The sequence below is a fragment of the Callorhinchus milii genome, unplaced genomic scaffold (assembly GCF_018977255.1).
Source record: "Callorhinchus milii isolate IMCB2004 unplaced genomic scaffold, IMCB_Cmil_1.0 Scaffold1, whole genome shotgun sequence".
NCBI classification, from domain to species: Eukaryota; Metazoa; Chordata; class Chondrichthyes; order Chimaeriformes; family Callorhinchidae; genus Callorhinchus; species Callorhinchus milii.
Window position 1 is genome coordinate 61,734,704 of NW_024704742.1, and position 20,376 is coordinate 61,755,079.

At 40.8% G+C, this 20,376-nt stretch overlaps 1 protein-coding gene across 1 annotated transcript in view; it reads left to right on the forward strand.

Moving 5' to 3' along the window:
• The first annotated feature begins 204 nt into the window (after positions 1 to 204).
• Positions 205 to 20,376, forward strand: part of LOC103180223 (15-hydroxyprostaglandin dehydrogenase [NAD(+)]-like) — a 37,131-nt gene continuing 16,959 nt past the window's right edge. The window contains 4 exon segments of the mRNA NM_001292800.1: positions 205 to 376; positions 2,801 to 2,924; positions 16,912 to 17,018; positions 17,867 to 17,963. Of these exon segments, the coding sequence (NP_001279729.1) occupies positions 284 to 376; positions 2,801 to 2,924; positions 16,912 to 17,018; positions 17,867 to 17,963 (421 nt within the window). The 5' untranslated portion in view covers positions 205 to 283.

Sequence of the window (20,376 nt, forward strand, 5' to 3'; positions counted from 1 at the left end):
AGAGTTAACACTCCTTGAAAATCACAGTAACCCAGCATTGTTGGGTCAGCCCGTCACATAAAAAGAATGCTGTTTGACAAGACTGAATGGATTGATTGAGTGTCTGAGAAAAACAAAACTAGGACACATCAAAGTAAATTACCCAAAGGCAATTTCTGTTGTGATCAGCCTTTCAGTGTAGTAGTCATTTCCTGGTTGTGATGAAACCACTCAGAACAGGTGAAGAGTATCAGACAGAAAGCACACAAAAAGCTGTGCGGGGAGTGAACAATTGTCAGTTACGATGATTCTTAAGAATAAATTTGGGTTGATAACTGGAGCGTCGCAAGGACTAGGAAAAGCATTTGCTGAAGCCTTATTGAAGAAAGATGCAAAGGTAATAAGAGTGGTGTCTGTATACTGTAGCTTTAAGCATTCTGTGACACTACCCTGCATGAGGGGCACTGTATAAATGCAAGTTGTTGTATATAGTTGATGTTTATTATTTCTTGAGAGTGAATTTCAGAGTAACAAGCGGAAAGATGGAAACATTGGTGCAGAAAAGGTCTGAGTAACCATTCTTTATAATAGGTTTGAAAACTTGTCCTTCTTGTTGAAAGTAATGGAATTTCATGTGTACATAATAATGAGATGTCACAGTTTACAGTCTAAACAGTTAATGTTTAATAATTTTTCAACTTCCCAGAGATAAGCTATGCCCTTTTTTATCTGTTAAGCACACTGGGACAGGGAGCTATTATCAGGTGTAGGTTATTATTAGATATATACACAAATTCAGCCATGCAAGAACAACACACATGAGAAAAATGTGTAAGCCTTTACTTTGTCTTTAAAAAATGTCTAATGAGATTCCTTTTCTATCCCTGACACACAGGAACAGAAATCGTAGCAACATAAATAAATGACTTCACTGAAGCAGCTGAGTCAGTTTAGAAACAAGCCATCTACTGTCCATTCTGAAAAATTACAAATGCTATATCTTTGTGCGCATCTTAGCTTGTGCAATAGCTTCAGAGCAGCAAGTGAGCTTCAGAATAAAGTGCTCAGTTGGGGGTAGGTTATAATAAATAATAATCTTTGCACCTTATCACATCTTCGAAACGTCTCAAAGTGCACCATAGAGGAAACTGTAAAGTGCATTGACTGTATATTTTATAGGCAAAACACGGCAGCCAATTGCGATTGCGCACTGGAGTGTCCCACAAACAGTCGTGGGTTGAGTGACCAAATTATTATTTTTTTAAGGAATTATTACTCCAGGAAAGTGATCTGCCAATTGATTAACAACCAGATTTCTACTTACATCTAAGTAAACAGAGGGGGTGGAGTAAGGAAACTTGCCAAATGTTTCACCCTGCCCAGGAATTGAACCCAGATCCTCTTGCTTGTGATGCGAGTGCTCTAAACAATGCGCGACAGGACTCCATAAGGTTAGGAGGGAAAACAAACCTGACTTTTTCTCCAAGTTGTTGAATAAGATCTTCACTTCCAAAAATAATTTAAATAAATAATAATTTGGTCACTCAATTCACGATTGTTTGTGCGAGACTTCCGTGCGCAATTGGCTATTGTACTTCACCCACAAAATACACAGTCAATTCACTTCACAGTATATTCTGTGAAGTGCTTTGAGTCGTCTCAACAACATGATAAGGTGCTACATCAAATGCGAGGATTATTATTATTAACTATTATTAACTTGGATCATTTACATGCACTGACCAGGGAGAAATTCCACCATAGTCCAGATTTACCCAGGGTTCATGCCCCATGCACGTTGGGATTTTGCTGTCACTCCAATACAGTGCTGTACATTAGATGAAATATTAAACCAAGATCCCGTCTGTCTGTTCAGATGGATGTTAACCATCCCAAGGCACTATTAGAAAACCAAAAGGAATTTCTCCCGGGGTTCTGGCCAACAATCCTCTGTTTAAAATTAGTCATTTACTTCATGGATGTTTTGCGTGACATTGCTGTACACGACTCAACTGCCTCATTCACCTACGAGATACGCAGTCACTGCACTTTAAAGTAAAATTCCTGAATAAGTATTTTGACCACACGATGAGGTACTATGTCAAATGCAAGGATTATGACACTTTTACTCTATTTATGCTGCATTTCTCAGCATTCAGAATTTGGTCAATTCTTACACAGCCTTAGCTTAAAAATTGATTTTCTGTAAGTTCTTTTGAGAATTTCAGAAAACTAGCTTCAAATTTAAGATTAAATTGAACAATTTGCCAGGTTCTGAGTGCTCTGAGGGAAGGTTTTCTTCTTTCATGTAGAAGGATAGACAAAATTATCTTACCAATATCAGAGCAGTTGCTAATGCCCCTCTATGATTCCTTCTGAAGGCATATAATAGATTCTTCTTCCAAAAAGAACCTGAAGAAATTTTATCCCTGTTACACTAAACATTGCATAGAATCGCATAGAACTTTGCAGCACAAAAACGGGCCATTCAGCTCAACTAAAATTTGACGGTTTTGATGCTCCACACAAGCTCCCATCCTAATCACTTCTCCCATACCTTATATTGCCTTCTCCCTTCTGAATGCATCAATTTTCCATTCAAGTACATATATGCTTTCTGCTACAACCACAGCTTCCAGTCGGAGATGTATATATTTTCATTAAAGATTTTTTTTAACTTAAATAAACCTTGCATATGACATAGCATCTTTCACACCAAGAGGATGTCTCCAAGCCTTTTACTGTAAAGCTGTAATTAGTTCAATTTACATGTTTTTTACAAAAGGATATCATCAGTCAAAATTTATTCTTCACCTTCTAGGTAGTAATGATGGATATCAACAAAAGTGAAGGTGAGGCCACGAAAGCAGAATTTGATAAGAAATATGGACCTGGTAGAGCATCATTTATCTCCTGTGATGTTACGAATCAGATCCAATTGAAAGGTCAGTACGAATTAATTATACTTTTGAACATCTCTTTGGGTAAAAACAAAATTGAGCTAATAATAATAATCCTTGCATTTGGTATAGCACCTTATCTCATCTTCAAGACGTCTCAAAATTGACAACAATTACATTTCCCCATCAATTTTACATCAGCTAAATGTATTTGAATGGCGCTGTGAGTGATATTAATCTTTTTTTATTGATGGTATTCATCTTTTCTGATTGGTATAGCATCTTTCACGTAGTGAGGACAGCTCAAAGTGCTTCACAGGATTTATCTAGGACTGTATTTTGCAGGCAAACATGGCAGCAAATTTGCACACGGCAAAATGTCAGCCCAAAACCAGTCATAGAATCATAGAATGTTACGGCACAGAAGGAGGCCATTCGGCCCATCAAGTCTGTGCCGGCTCTTTACAGAGCAACTGACTTTTATTAACCCCACTCACCAGCTTTCTCCCCATAACCCTGCAAACCTGTCTTCTCCAGATACCTATCCAGTTCTCTCTTAAAAGCTGTTATCGAATCGGACTTCACTGCCCTTTCAGGCAGATCATTCCAAATTCTAACAACTCGCTGAGTGAAAAAATTTCTTCTAACCTCCCCTCTGCTTCTTTTGGTAGATATCTTAAGACTGTGACCACGAGTCACAGACACACCTACCAGCGGAAACAGCTTTTCCTGTCGAAACCTTTCATGATCTTGAAGACCTCTATCAGGTCCCCGCGTAACCTTCTCTGCTCTAATGGGAAAAGTCCTAACTTTTCCAGCCTGTCCTCATAGCTAAGCTTCCCCATTCCTGGTATCATTCTCGTGAATCTCCTCTGCACCCTTTCCAGTGCCTTAGTATCCTTCCTGAGGTAAGGTGCCCAGAACTGGACGCAGTACTCAAGCTGAGGCCTAACCAGTGTTTTGTACAGATTAAGCATAACCTCCCTACTCTTATACTCTATGCCCCTACTAATGAAGCTCAGTACACCAAATGCCCTTTTTACTGCCCTATCTACCTGCTCTGCCACCTTCAATGAATCGCTTACTTGAACGCCCAGATCTCTCTGTACGTTCACCCCCTTAAGATTGAGCTACCAAGCCTATATTGCCTCCTATCATTTTTCCTACCTAAGTGTATCACCTCACACTTATCTACATTGAAATCCATCTGCCACATGTCAGCCCATTCCACCATTCTGTGTATGTCTGCCTGCAGTCCGTCACAATCTTCTTCACTATTTACTACCCTACCTAACTTGGTATCATCTGCAAACTTGGAAATAGTGCTCCCTATGCCCAAGTCCAGATCATTAATATATATTAGAAAGAGCAGTGGTCCCAATACCGATCCCTGGGGGACACCGCTGCACACCTCCTTCCATTGCGAGAAACACCCATTAACCACCACCCTCTGCATTCTGTCACTCAGCCAGTTCCTAATCCAAATGGCTACTGTCCCCTTAATACCGTGGGCCTCCAGTTTTTTTATTAACCTCTTATGCGGTACTGTGTCAAAAGCCTTTTTAAAATCCATGTAAATAATGTCCACCGTATTTCCCTCATCAACCCTCGCAGTCACCTCTTCAAAAAATTCTATTAGATTTGCCTTTAACAAATCCATGTTGGCTGTCTCTAATTACCTCGTGTTCCTCTAAGTAGAGATTTATTTTGTCCCGGATTACGGTCTCCAGTAGCTTTCCTATTACCGAAGTTAGGCTGACTGGCCTGTAATTTCCGGGCTTGTCTTTCTGCCCCTTTTTGTAGAGTGGGGTAACATTAGCCACTCTCCAGTCTCTTGGCACCACTCCTGTGTCCAATGACGATTGAAATATAATGGCCAAAGCCTCCGCTATTTGAACCCGTATCTCCCACAGCAACCTTGGGTGAAACCCATCTGGTCCTGGTGACTTATCAATTTTGAGCCCAGTCAATCTTTTCAGAACTTCCTCTCTGTCTATAGTAATCTGATCTATGTCCTCTACCCTGTCATCCAATAATGTGGCATTTGGGGCATCCGTTTCCGTTGTGAAGACAGATGCAAAGTACTCGTTTAGTACATCAGCCGTACCCTCTGCCTCCACAACAAGGTTGCCGTCATTGTCTTTGATTGACCCCACCCTACCTTTAACTAACCTTTCTTCCTTTATGTGCTTATAAAATATTTTAGGATTCCCCTTTATGTTACCCGCTAACCTCTTCTCATGTGATCTTTTAGCCTGTCTTATCGCTCTTAAGATCACTCCTGCATTCTCTATAATGCGCTTTGCTATCCTCAATGTCTTGCATCCACCAATTGTTGTACGCCATCTTCTTCTTTTTCATCCTAGACAGAATATCCCTGGTCATCCAAGCAGGCTTGGTTCTCGCAGATTTCCCTTTTGTGGGAATATATCTATTTAGACCCTGAGCTATCGTATCTTTGAAGATTTCCCATTGCTCATGAGTCGTTTTACCTGCCATTCTTACTTGCCAGTCCAGCAACTCTAGGTCCCTCTTTAACCCACCAAAATTAGCTCTTTTCCAGTCAAGCATTTTCACCCTTGACCATACTTTGTCCTTGTTCATGAGTAATCTAAATCTAATAATATTATGGTGACTGTTACCTAGATGCTTCCCTACCGAAACTTGTTCAACCTGTCCTACTTCATTCCCTAGGACAAGATCCAGCAATGCTTCCTTCCTTGTAGGACTGGAGACATACTGCTCAAGAAATTTTTCCCTTACACAGTTGATGAATCTTTCTCCTGCCTTGCCCTTAACGCTGCTATTTTGCCAATCTATATTGGGATAATTGAAATTCCCCATTATGACATGAAGTGAATGACCAATTTTATCCAGAAAGAGGGGGTGGGGGGGTAATTGCTGCCCAGGAAACCAGAAGAAATTCTCTTCAATTTTCAAAAATACCATGGGTTGTCTGTTGTGAATGGTATAATGCTAAGCATGGTATAGTGTACCTTTCATGAGCTATCATATTAGAAAGCTATGATAATAGCTTCAACAGAATAATTAGTGGACATCCTAAATTGTTGTCAAATTGTTATTGCATAGAATTTAAACTTAAATTACAAGAATGTTAAGAATAGGAATGGGGCAATAGGTCCAAATGGACTGTCTCTTTATGACTGTCAAACCCACTCACTTGCCTTCTCAATCTATCATGAACAATCAACACAAGAGACGTCCAGATGAAGAAGGTCCTTTTATCCATTTGATCTCATTGTTTCAGAGTATCCAGCCTGCCTCCTGAGGCACCTCACATAACCTAACTCTCTTGCAACCACCATTTGCTTCCTTCCATTCAACCAGTTCAAATAATGATAATGTGGTCACTCAATCCAGGACTGTTTATGGGACACTGCTGTACGAAATTGACTGCCATGCTTCACCCACAAAATGTACAGTCAATCCACTTTACAGTATCTGGGTAGCGCTTTGAGACATCTCGAAGACGTGATAAGAATCTGTATCAAATGCAAGGATTATTATTATTAATATAAATTCATACACATGTTTTGCCCTTGATACCCAGTAATTTCAGTTTATAAAGAGGATTTCAAGAGTTTCTTTGAAAAAACTCATTTAAGAAGTCTAGATTCACCATGGCTTCCCACAGTCATTTTGGGATCTCAACTACTCAAAAAAGTCAATGAGATTGGTCTCTCAAGATCTAACCCTTCTGAACCAGTTGGCAGTCATCCACTAGGTTATTTTTAATCAAGTAATCATGGGTCGGGCAGGCCAGAGGCTAATTAACCATGTAACATACATGGTCTTTCTGAAGGATATCTTGGGACAACCTCCCGACGTGAAAGGCGCTATACAAATGTAATTTTTTATTGTATTGTATGTTCAGCAACAGAAAGAGATATCAGGAGTAAGCATGTTAATCTTTGAATTAACTTGATAGGCTTTTAAAAAATGCATATGTCACACTAGTAACTTTACATCACAAGTCAAACAGAAAAGCAAATACCAGCACTGATGCATAAGTTACACACTCCAGCTTCATAGGTCATAAAATCTGCATTACAGAATGATTCACAGACAAAATTAAAGACACCTTGAATAAAAATAGCATAAAAGAGCTCTTTCATGCCTGAGAGCAAATCTAATTGAAATGATCCACGGTGAAATCCAATCAAAGATTCCTCAGAATTGATAACGCTCACTTTCGATTTTAATTGAATCGTGGATTGCCCGAATCCTATTGTTTTCACGAACGTCTGTGTACAAACAAGTGCTAATGATTTTGTAGACCCCAAATAAATCAGATGTCTGAGATGCCCTGCCAGGGAACCATCAGGGAAATCAGTTGCAATGAATAGATAATTTCCCAGACCGTAAGGAATTCAATGTCACTGATGCGTACTAAAAAATCCACCAGAGAGATAAATCCAATGAACTGACAGTAATGTAAAATACGTGGAATTGTTCATTTTATTTTGGTTACGGGCAACGTTTGTTACTCATATTAAACTTTTAACTTTCTCTCTGGTGATACTATTAGCTGAGATTTCACTTGCAGTTCATGCATAATTTAACTTAAATCTAATTTCTGAGTTTTCAATGTAATTTTACAGCATCCATCACTCGAGTGGGAATGACTTGTCTCTGTGAAATACTCAGCATTGACTATGGGCTCAATCATCCTCCTGTTCATGTGTCAAAACTGTATGAGTGAAATTAGTTGCATTTCTTAATGCTTTTGATGTGATAATTATTTGCAAAAGCAGTCTAATGTGGGGTATTGGCAAAAATGACTAACTGTGATTTCTGAAACATGTAAACTTGTAAAATAACTTCTTAGTTTGTCTCACAAGAAATGATCCAGGGAGAAATGGGCCACAGGGAAATATATTTTAAAAGGAAATGGAATTTTAAAATATAAAAATTAAGTTCCTGGTTGATTCTTCCCATAGTTATCATTGTTAATAAAAATAATTCTTGCATTTTACATACCACCCTCATCAAGACATCTCAAAGAGCTTCACAGGATATTACTGAGAAGTGTAGTGACTGTGTATTTGTAGGAACAGTGTAGCAGCCAATTTACGCACTGCATCTTCCCACAAACAGCCATGAAGTGAATGACCAATTTTATCTGGAAGATTATTGATCAGGACACCAGGAGAAACTCCCTTCCCTTTTCAAAGATAGTACCATGGGATCTTCAACATCCACTTAAACAGGCACAGGTATGACCTCAGTTTAACATCTCATCCAAAGGATAGAATCACCAACAATGCTACGCTGAACATCAAATTGGACTGTGAGCTCAAAGTCCCGGGTGTGGGGTTTGAACCCACAACCTTCTGACTCAGAGGTGAGACAACAACAACAACTTGCATTTATATAGTGCATTTCATGTGGGGTAGCGTCCTAGACCGCTTCACAGTGGCAGAGTCTGATAATGAGCCCAGAGGAGAGGGAGTGGGAAGGTGACCATAATGACGGTCAAAAAGTAAGATCTTTAGGCAGGATTTGAAGGTGGGGAGGGAGGGGGCAAGGCAGAGGGATTGAGGTAGAGAATTCCAGAGGTTTGGGACGTAGTGGCTGAAGGCATGGCCACCGTTGGTGGAATGGAGGGGACGAGGTTGAAGCCAGCCAAGCAGAGGCAGCAGGTGTTGGAGTGGGGGTGCAAGCAGATCGGATAGGTAGGGAGGTGCGAGGGAATTAAATGATTTGAAAACAAGTGAGAGAATCTTGAAGTCGATCCTTTTGGCTGGAGCCTGGTAGGGACTGGTGTGATGGGGGTATGGAGTTTCATGCAGGTAAGTATCCAGTTAGTGGAGTTTTGAATAAATTGGATTTTGTGTACGGTGGAGCTGGGAAGACCACAGAGGAGGGCATTGGAATAGTTCAGCTGAGAAGTGACGAAGGCATAGATGAGGGTTTCAGCTACGTCAGTTGTGAGGTATGGACAGAGGTGGGCACTATGGGGGAGTGGAAAACAGTGGTCCTGGTCAGGAAACGGATGTGTGGTAGAAAGAAAAGTTGGAGATCAACCCTGATACCTAAGTTGCGGACGGGTTCTGAGAGTCTGAGGTAGACCCCAGAAAGGTTGAGGAGTTGAGATCTGCAGGAGGGAAGACGTTGATGGGAGCCAAAGGGTATGGCTTCCGTCTTGCCGACATTCAGCTGCAGGAAATTTGCGCTCGACCAGGCCTTGATGTCTGTCAATCAAGCTGACAGGACATCAATGGACTGGGAGTCGCAACTGGAGGAGAAGTAGATTTGGGGGTCATCGACATACATGTGGAAGTTGACCCCATGACTGTGGATGACATCGCTGAGAGATGCGGAAAAGAAGGGGGTAATGGATGGAGCCTTGGGGTATCCCACAGGTGACCAGGTGGGGGTGAGAAGAAAAACAATTGACTGAAATTAAGTACTGGCAGTTAGTGAAGTAAGACTCGAACAATGTGAGTGCGATCCCACTGAGGTGGGTGATGGAGGAGAGGCGGTGGAGGAGGATGGCGTGGGAGAAAGTGTCGATACAGCAACCAACAGAGCCAGGCTGATGCGCAGTTAGAAGTATAGTATTGACCATTATAAAATGAAAAACATTACCCCAAGCCAGCTTTAGCTAACAGGCTGTGTTTCTTTGGAAACTAATTCCTACAGAACCAACACAAAACTTATTTTGAATTATTAGCCTTTCAAACTGGATGTTTGTTGTGTGTTGTTCTCTGTACAGACTTGTTTAGGTCAAGTCAGTATTCAATCATCCTCACTACACTACTGTAATAGAATGTCAGACTATCAGCAGTTTGCTCTTATTCCATTTTCTGGGGTATAATTCATGACTTACACATACCAAAGACACAGAATAGTTTTAGTTTTCATGGACTCATTCCAGAGTGAAGTACTGATTCTCAGGTTACACTCCACAGATGTGTGTTACATCATTTTCTCTGGTGTGAAATGCTCCCTTTAAAAATTGTTCAATACCAACCTTGCTCGCAGGTTAAAGAATGCACACAAAATCTACATTAGTTAAAGAGAGGAACCTGGCCCACAAAGAGGGATCAATAAATTGACTTATCTGCATTAATGGTATCCTAAAGCTCCTGCGCTGACCAACAAAAAAAGCTAACTTACCATTAAATCATACATCCAAAGCTATCGGTGGCCATGCCTTCAGCCACTATTCCCCAAAACTCTGGAACTTTCTCCCTCAATCTCTCCAAATTGCCCCCTCCCTCCCCACGTGCAGATCCCACCTAAAGACCTTCCTTTTTGATTGTGCTTATGGTCACCTCCCACGTCCCTCTCCCCCAGTTCGTTGTCAGACTTCGCCACTGTGAAGCGCTCCGGGACTCTACCCACATGAAGGGAGCTATATAAATGCAAGTTGTTGTTGTAAAGTATTCTTAACAAAATTAAGATCTGGCTATTATGTAGTGAAGGAACTAATACCTGAAATTAAATAATAATAATCCTTACATTTGATATAGCGCCTTATCACGACTTTGAGATGTCTCAAAGAGCTTCACAGAATATACTGTAAAGTGGATTGACTATATTTTATGGGCAAAATGCAGCAGCCAATTTCGCACACAATGTTCCACAAACAGTTGTGGATTGAACGACCAAATTATTATTATTATTTTGAAGGGATTATTACCTCCAGAAAGCAATTCGCCAATCGACTGACAACCAGGTTCCGACTTACTACTTGGTAAATAGAGGCATGTGGAGTAAGGAAACTTGCCTAAGGTTTCACCTGAGAATCGAACCCAGGTCCTCTCGCTTGCGAGGCTAGTGCTCTAATACACTGCAGGACTCTAATTCCACCTAGTTTTAACCTAGAGAAAACATACAACCATAGAAATTTACAATACAGAAGAAGACCATTCATCTGATTGCATCTGTGCTAGCTCTTTGAAAGAGCAATTCTTTTCAGTCCCATTTACTCACCCTTTTTCCCATACTGCTTTGGTTTACTATAACCTGAAAGATAATTTTGTCTTAAAATTTAAACTAGCTGGTTAGAATTCTGGAAAATTCAGTCTTATTTCAGATGCCATTTTTCCATAGTTAATATAGAAGACCTGTCTTCCAAACTGAGACAGAATTTAAGAATTTTACACAATTATACACTTAAATTTTAAGACTGATTCAAAAATAGACCACTTGGTCAATTAAGTCAATTATTTTAACATACCATTGAAAATGTATTCCCTCAAGGACCTCCTTCAACCTCTTGAGGTTCTGACAAGACAAGCCCTGTCCTACCCCAAAAGCAAATCAAGCAAAATTCCAGAAAATATATATTATAATAATCCTTTAATTTCAGAATATCAGATTATCAAAATGCATAAAAATGCATCACAGAATTTTACTATGAAGTGCAGTGACTGTGTATTTGTAAGCAAATGTAGCAAGCCAATGTACAGAACCAGTTAGCCCAAGGCGACAGGATTTTCCATTAACCTATCCACTGTCTACAGTTTAAGTCTAACCCATCCAGCTTTGTCAAGCACCTTGAGACTTCCTCTTGACATGAAAGCCATTACATAAATGTAAATGGTATTGTGTAGCCTTCAAAAATTGTTTTCAAGTTTGATCATTTTGTTGTAGATTATTCTATATTTCCCTGTAGTATTACTCTTCATCAAACGTGACTAATCACTCATTGATGATCACCTTATAATAGTGCTGTCCTCCAAATCTAGCTTAAATAATACCCTGTTGCCTCCGTGCTTCATGCCCCTGCCGGGTCCTCTCCACAATCAGTGGGAAAGGCCCTCCAGCCATTCATACAACAACAAAATTATGTTTGTATAGCACCTTTCATGTCAGGAGGATGTCCCAAGTTGCTGGCCAATCAGTGTTTCAGACCTGAGCTGGGGGTCGGGATCAGGGAGGGTGGAGCGCAGTTGGGAGAAGGGGGGAGATCGAAGGCACAGTCAAAGAGGAGGGTCTTGAGATGGGTCTTGAAGGAGACAAGGGAGGGAGAGAGGTGCAAGCGAGGTGTTCCAGAGAGTGGGGGCAGAGTGGCTGAAGGCTCGCCTGCTGAACGAAGGGAGCGGGCGGGATAGTAGGAAGTTAGGAGGTCACAGAGGTAGGCGGGAGCAAGGCCACGGAGGGCTTTGAAGGTAAGGACCAGGATCTTGAACTGTATCTGTGTGATGGGAAGCCAGTGTAGTTGGGCAAGGATGGGGGTGATAGGGTCATGTAGCCAGGTGTGGGAGAGAACACAGGCTGCAGAGTTCTGGATGATCTGCAGCCAATGGAGGGAGGAGTTGGGGAGGCCGACAAGCAGGGAGTTTACATAGTCAAGTCCAGATGTTATGAATGTGTATATGAGGGATTCGGGTGGGAAAAATAGAAGCCGAGGGGGAAAAAATCCCTGCTCTCAGTGTTCGGCCTGTCCCTCCAAGTTCTCCTGAAGCACCAGGTTAGCTGGGCTGTCATCAGCAGTCACCATCTGGCTTAGAAACTACCAAAATTCCTAAAGGTGTTCTATTCCTTGTTTAAGGTATGTGTTTATCAAGTGGAAGCTGTGAAGCAATTCTATTCTGTAAAAATTAGGCTTTACATCAGGCTCTATGTTAATATTTTGCCTTCAATTTGCCATCCAAAGGTTCATTTTCCTTGGCTGAAACTCCCTGTCCTCTCCCTGGCCAAAACATTTCCCTTCAGTAAGGTTTGGGCTACCCAACCTAGATAAAGCCTGAGGGAGAAAAAATAAAAATAATTAAATAGCATGGGCCAAGATGTTACTCAAACACAGCATATGGTTCAGATCCGTCCTGAATAGACATGTGATAAATGTGTTTAACTCATAAAATTATTCAGTGCAGTTAAGGGAGCTAACTCAGTTGCTGTTTAACACCCTGATTAAAGCTCTAGCCTATTGTGCTCAAAAGTTGAGGTGCCTGCTTTGCATTTCCAGCATTTGTCATATTAATTTCTGATTTTCAAGGCCCCACAGTCTTAAGTTTTAATTTATTTCTGCAGTTTTACTTCCAATGAGCTCAATCAGCTGTTCTCAAATGCAAATTAGTTTATACTGAATGTACACCTAATTTTTTGCAGTGTGTGAATTATTCCTGAGGCCAGTATAGTTTACATATATCAGCAGCCCCAAAAGTCCAAAAGCCTCTTACACAACAGGAACTCGCTGGATCAAATCTTGATCCATGCAAGTTTGCAGTATTGTATGAGCAGGGTAAATTGGCACTGTGTCGAGTGCTTAGGTATCAGCACAATAGACTTTGAAGCCACCCTCCACGTTAAAATTGCAGCACTTCAAAACTCCCAGCACAGACTAGTTGGACCATAGAACCTATTTCCATTCCATATCATTTTATATAACTCATAATGTTATCACTGCTAGCGGGCACAGCTGCCTCCTCTGTTAATGTATAAGCAGTTTCACAGCAATGTGAAGGCTTACAGAGCATTGTAACTTTGCTGAATTGTATCCAGTTGTTAGAGTTGAAATTGTTAGTTGTAACACAAAGTTCTGAAATACTACTGCGTCAGTTGCTTTTAACTATTCTGACCATGGACCATTAATCATTTGCTCCGCGCAATAACCCTTTGAAGTCATTCACATTATACAAGCCTAATGTTTAATGATCCATAATATCAACATTTTCTCCTTTTTTTTTATTGGAAAACCTAGATAAAAGGCCAAAGTCCATAAGTCAGTATACTGCCAAGGCTGAAACAGACAAGTCACATTGGGAAATGGTAGTTAGGTGACTCACAATTATGTCTCTTGAATCATAGAATCATAAAATCATACAGCACAGAAAGAGGCCATTCGGCCCATCATGTCTGTGCCAACTCTGAAAAGAGCAATCTTACTCAATCCCACTGGTCCACTTTCTCTCCATAGCCCTGCAATCTTGTCCTCCCCAAATACCCATCTACTTCTCTCTTAAAAGTTGTTATTGAATCGGCTTCCACTACCTTTTCAGGTAATGCATTCCAGATCCAAACAATTCGCTGGGTGAAAATTTCTAACCTCCCCTCTGTTTCTTTTAACAACTAACTTAAATTGATGTCCTCGGGTTACTGACCAACATGCCAGTTTTATCCGGTTCAACCTATCAAATCCTCTCATGATCTTGAAAACTTCTATTAAATCCCCTCTTAATCTTCTCTGCTCCAGGGAGAATAATCCTAGTTTCGCTAACCTCTCGTCATAACTAAGGTCCTTCATTCCTGGTACCTTCCTGGTAAACCTCCTTTGCATCCTTTCCAATGCCCTAACATCTTTCCTAAAGTGCAGTGCCCAGAACTGAACGCAATACTCCAACTGAGGCCTAACCAGCATTTTATAAATATTCAACATAACCTCCTGACTTTTGAATTCTATGCCCCTATTTACAAAACCTAGTAACCCGTATGCTTTTTTAACAGCTTTATCTACCTGTCCTGCCGCCTTCAGAGATTTGCTTATGTGAAACCCCCAGGTCTCTCTGTTCATTTGCCCCCTGTAGGATTGTACCATCTAGCTTATACTGTCTCTCCTCATTCTTCCTACCAAAATACAACACTTCACATTTCTCCACATTAAACCTCATCTGCCACGTTTCTGCCCATTTTACCAATCTATCTAAGTCCTCTTGGAGTCTGGTGCTATCCTCCTCACCATTATCTACTTTTCCTGTAGCTTAGTATCATCTGCAAATTTGGAAATTGTGCTCCCTATATCCAGGTGTAGATCATTAATATAGATCAGAAAGAGAAGTGGTCCCAATACCGACCTCTGAGGGATACCACCACTACACACCTCCCTCCAGTCAGAAAAGCAACCGTTTACTACCACTCTTTGCTTTCTGTCTCCTAGCCAGTTCTGGATCCATGTTGCCACAGTCCCTTTAATATCATGGGCTTCTATTTTGTTTGTAAGTCTCTTATGTGTTACTTTGGCAAATGCCTTTTTAAAATCTAAATAAACTACATCTACTGCACTACCTTCATCCACCTTCTCAGTCACTTCATCAAAACATTCTATTAGGTTTGTCAGACATGATCTGCCTGTGTTGATTGTCCTTTATTAAACCATATTTTTCTAAGTGAGAATTTATATTATCCTGGATTATAGTCTCCAGAAGTTTCCCTACTACTGATTTAGGCTGATTGGCCTGTAGTTCTCAGGCTTATCCTTCTGCCCCTTTTTGTACAGGGGAGTAACATTTGCAACCTTCCAGTCCTCTGCCACCACTCCAGTGTCCAAAGAGGATTGAAAGATTGTGGCCAGAGCCTCCGCTAATTCCACCCTTGCTTCCCTCAGTAACCTGGGATGCATCCCATCTGGACCAGGTGACATATCTATGTTGAGCACCAACAGCCTTTTTAGTACCCCCTCTCCGTTGATTTTTATATCCAATTTCTGTTCACACGCCTGCGATATTGTGGCATTGGTTGCATCGTCTTCTTTTGTGAAGACAGTTGCAAAGTACTTATTTAGTACATCAGCCATGGCCTCTGCCTCAACAAGAAGATTTCCACTTGGGTCCCTAATTGGACCCACTCTACCTTTGACTAACCTTTTACTCTTGATATGCTTATAAAATACCTTAGGGTTCTCTTTTATGTTTCCTGCTCATCTTTTCTCGTACAATCTTTTTGTCCTTATTTCCCTTTTCACTTCTCCTCTGTACTTCCTATATTCTGTTTGATTATCCTGCGTGTTTTGGACCTGACATTTGTCATAAGCCTTCTTTTTCTGTTTTATTTTAATCCCAATTTCCTTAGTCATCCAGGGAGGTTTGACTGTCCTATCTTTCCCCTTTATGGGAATGTATTTGCTCTGTCCCCAAACTATCTCCTCCTTGAAGGCTTCCCATTGTTCATTTGCTGTCTTACCTGCCAATCTTTCTTTCCAATCTATCTTGGCCAGGTCCCTTTTTAGCTCACTGAAATTAGCCCGCTTCCAGTTGAGGGTCTTTACCTTTGACTGAGATATTTCAGGGGATCAAGAGAGATATTTCAGGGGAACAAAGACCAAATTAGCATTAAAACTGTAGTTAGTAAAGTCACTAAAGAGTGGAACAGAGAGAGAGTAGGAGAGGGAAGTCTGCTTCACACATTGTTTCTAGCAGTGTGTAAATGACAGATGAATCTCCTCAGATATGGATAATATAGAATTTTGATTTGAACCTTTAATAATATAATAATCCTTGCATTTCATATCTTGCTTTATCATATCATTGAGGTGGCTCAAAGCACTTCACAGGAATTACAGAAAAATGTAGTGATCTTGAAGTTATTCCATTTAGTGCCAGTGGAGCCTGGCAAAGATTGGAGTGATGGACATGCAGAGTTCGGTGTGAGTGAAAATGCAGGCAGTGGAGGTTTGAATAAGTTGAGGTTTATGGTGAGTGAGTTTTTCATGGCATTTCAATGGAGAAGAAGTGAATATAATAATAATAATCCTTGCATTTGCTATAGCGCCTTATCATTCTTCAAGACGTCTCAAAGCGCTTCACAGAGTACACTCCAAGGTGAATTGACTGCATATTTTGTGGGAGAAATACGGCAGCCAATTGCATACAAGCAGTGTCCCACAAGCAATCGTGGACTAAGTGACTTTTTTAATTATTATTATTAAATTATCAAAAAAAAATGGGATTATTACCCCTAGAAAGCAAAACGCTACTTGACTAACAACTGGGTTCCAACTTACTGCTAAGAAAACAGTGACGTGGAATAAGGAAACTTGCCTAAGATTTGCCCTGCCTGGGAATCGAACCCGGGTTCTCTCGCTTGGGAGGCGAGTGCTCCAACCAATACACTACAGGAATATTCCGTCTGGGAGCAGAGATCAACAGCTGTAAAATTGTAGCTGTGGGTGTGCAAGAAACCATTTTTTTCAGTCTGCCAATTTTCAAGGAAATTTCCCTGTGTCTGGAATGGAATGTGTGGTCTCTCTCCAGAGGAAACCATAATTTCACAGAATTGAATGCAATACAAAATGAAGTTTTATTTATGAGTAAATGAAAACACAATGTTTTTTCTTTTCTAGACACCTTCAATAAAGTAGTGCAGGAGTTTGGAAGAATCGATATATTGTGCAACAATGCTGGGATCAACAATGAAAACATGTGGGAAAAGACAATTGCTGTCAATCTGGTAAGTACAGAGCAATGAAGTTTCCTTAGTTTTGGTGATGTTTAGTTCGCAAAATTACCCTCATCTTTTTTTAATAAATTGTGTTAATAATAATTGTTTTAAAAAACATTCTTCTCTGTCCTGCACTTTCATATTGTCATCCCTGCTGCAATTCTCCCTCAGGGTTATCTTCCATCACCTTGAAAGGAACATTTCACAGGTTTTATCTCTCTTTATAATATCTCCTCTGAGCCAGTCTCAGAACTAGAATTAAAAAGAGAACTTTCATTTCTATTGACATCAAAATGTCTCAAAGCATGTCTCAAACACTGATAATCATTTGTCAGTATAATGACTATGATAGTAGACAAGGCCTCACAGACATCCATGATGTGCATGGTTCATTAATAAATATTTTGCAAGTGATAGCCCTGGGTTTGATTCCCGGCAGGACAAAACATTGGGCTAGTTTCTTTACTCTACATGACTAGCAGTAAGTAGGAACCCGTTTGTTAGTCAATTGGTGGATTGCTTTTCCGGGGGTAAGAATTCCTTAAAAAAATTAAGAAGAATTTTGTCACTCAATCCATGATTGTTTGTTGGGCACTGCTGTATGCCATTGAATGCCACGTTTCACCCACAAAATATACAGTCAATTCATTTTATTGTATATTCTGTGAAACGCTTTGAGACGTCTCAAATATGTGATAAGGCACTATATCAAATGCAAGGATTATTATTATAGAACAACCTCTCACAAACAGTCATGAAGTGAATGACCTATTTGATTTGGGGGATTAATGTGTAAGTTGAAGTATTGTTTTACACACTGTGCAGTCTTTTCATATGATCTTTGTGTTTGTATATAGGTGGCTTTGATACAAGCAAGTTATCTGGCAGTACAGCACATGAGGCATGACCATGGTGGACAAGGTGGAAACATTGTGAATGTGGCTTCTATGTCAAGTAAGGTCAAAATAAAACTTCTCACAAATAATGTCAAAGTGGTCAATATATTTACAGGGGGGTAGATATCCTCCTTCCCCAGGGTAGTTTGTGAAAGGATCCGTTACTGTGAAGTGCTCTGAGACGCCGTCCTACATGGATGGCGCTATATAAATCCAAGTTGTTGCTTTTTGTGCAATTTACAGGTATTGAAAGATAAGAATTAAACTCCTTTTTGTCCAATTATTTTTGTTCTAATCTTCTCCCCAATGGTATATGCCTCTCTGCTCCTGGTCTGGCCACCTCTTACTAGGCTGTGATTTTCTGTTCGCTGGTTGCCCTCCAGCATCCCACCCAAGTGACCACTGTTCATGTGTCAGCCTTTGCAGTGAACGTCAGCCAGCCACTCTACTGTAGAGGTCATCATTGCCGAGCTTGACCACCCAGCTGCCACAGACAATCACAACCAGTAGAGGGTTCAATAGAGGGACCAGGAGCAAGAGCTGGTTTTCCCTTCCCTAACTGTGGGAAGGCAAATTTAGGTTTCCCATGTAACCCTGAATGAGACGAGGAAACTCAGCACAGATCGGGATGTGCACCAGTGATAGAATACAAGAGGCACTATCAACACATTGATAAAATGGAATTGTCAATGGAAATATCTAATCCTCAGTGTTAGAGGAGTTTTAGATAAATTGGAGCTCTTCAGTCTTGAAAATAGATGTCTTAGAGGGGAAATTACAGAAGTATATAGGGTTTAAATAGGATTGAGAAAATAAACCCAAAACAATATTTTGGATGCACTAAGGCTGCAGCACAAGAGGGCATAGTTGTAAGGTTGCAAAGAGCAATCTCAACACTAACAACAATAACTTGCAATTATAGAGCAACCTCCATACAAGATAGCATCTCAGAGAGCTTAATTTCAGGACAGATACCTGGAAATATTTCTTTACCCAGAGATTAATTAGAGTGTATTAGGTTTCCAGAAAGAGTACTTTGAAGCCAGGACATTGGACTCAATATAACAAAAACAGCATTGATGTTGCAGGAGGAGGGGGCGAGGCAGAGTGACTGGGGGATGGAATTCCAGAGGTTGGGGGCAGAGTGGCTGAAGGCCATGAAGGTGGGTGGGTCGGGGAATGTGGAGCAGGCCAGAGCCGGCTGAGCAGGGGGATCGGCAGGTTGGTAGGAGGTTAGGAGGTCGCAGAGGTAGAGTGGGGCGAGGACATGGAGGGCTCTGTATGTGAGGACCAGGATCTTGAACTCGATCCTCTGAAGGATAGGGAGCCAATGGAGTCAGGCGAGAAGTTCTGGAATATCTGCAGCCTGTCGAGGGAGGAGTTGGGAAGGCCGACAAGCAGGGTATTTGCATAGTCGAGCCTGGAGGTAATGAAGGCACGAACATGAGTTTCAGCGGCCTGAGGGGTGAGGTAGTGGCAGAGTTCTATCAATTCTATCAATTGTTGTTGATAGACAGGAAAGTATATTTAACTCTAAAATTAATTTCTAGCAGTGTCCTGTACTATAAGGTACAAAGCATTGCACTGTCTAATTAAAATTCACTTCCTTTTTTTGAAAATGAAGAAACAGAATTTTGTTTATATACTTTAATGAATAACTTAAATGAATAATTAACCTTTAAATCTCTCAGTAGTCTTGCTCCACGCTACCAATCTGGCCGCACTCTCTGCTCAGCAGACATTGGCCTGCTTCACTCACCCCACCATCGGCGGATAGGTTTTCAGTCCTGCTGTCCCTGGAACTCTACCCCCAAATCCCTTTAGTACTACACCTTCCCTCACCTCCTTCATTGTGCACCTTAAGACCTTCCTCTTTGACTGCACTTTTGGCCATCTTTCCCCCACCCCTCGCCCCCATTCCAGCTGACGTACAAATCCTGGTTTGTTCAGTGACTTGAACATCCTCCAGAAGTGAAAGGTACTTTATAAATTTAAATTGGTATTGTCACAGCAGTCAACAATAATAATTGGGTTGAAATTAATTTAACAAACTGCTCAGATTTTGCTAGCATGGTTTTGGAATCTATCAGAGTGTATTACTGCTCTGTTGCACACTACAATGTATTAGTTACCCTTTATTGGTAAACTTGCCACTGAATCAGAAGCTTGTGGGTTTATGCCCATGTTAGGATTTTAAACTCGAGGTCGATAATGACACTCCAATACAATTCTGGTGGAGTGCTGCATGGTCAGCGGTACCATCCTTCAGATAAAATGTTAAACTGAGATCCAGGTCTGCCTCTTCAGGTGGACATTAAATATGCCAAGGCACGATTCAAATCAAAGAGAAGGGAATTTCTTCCCGTATCCTGTCCAAAAGTCCCAAAGAAAAAATAGTTAATTCACATCATAGCTGCTTGTTGAGCCTTGCTGGTGTAAGTAAGCTACCGTGTTTGCCTACAAAAATTGTA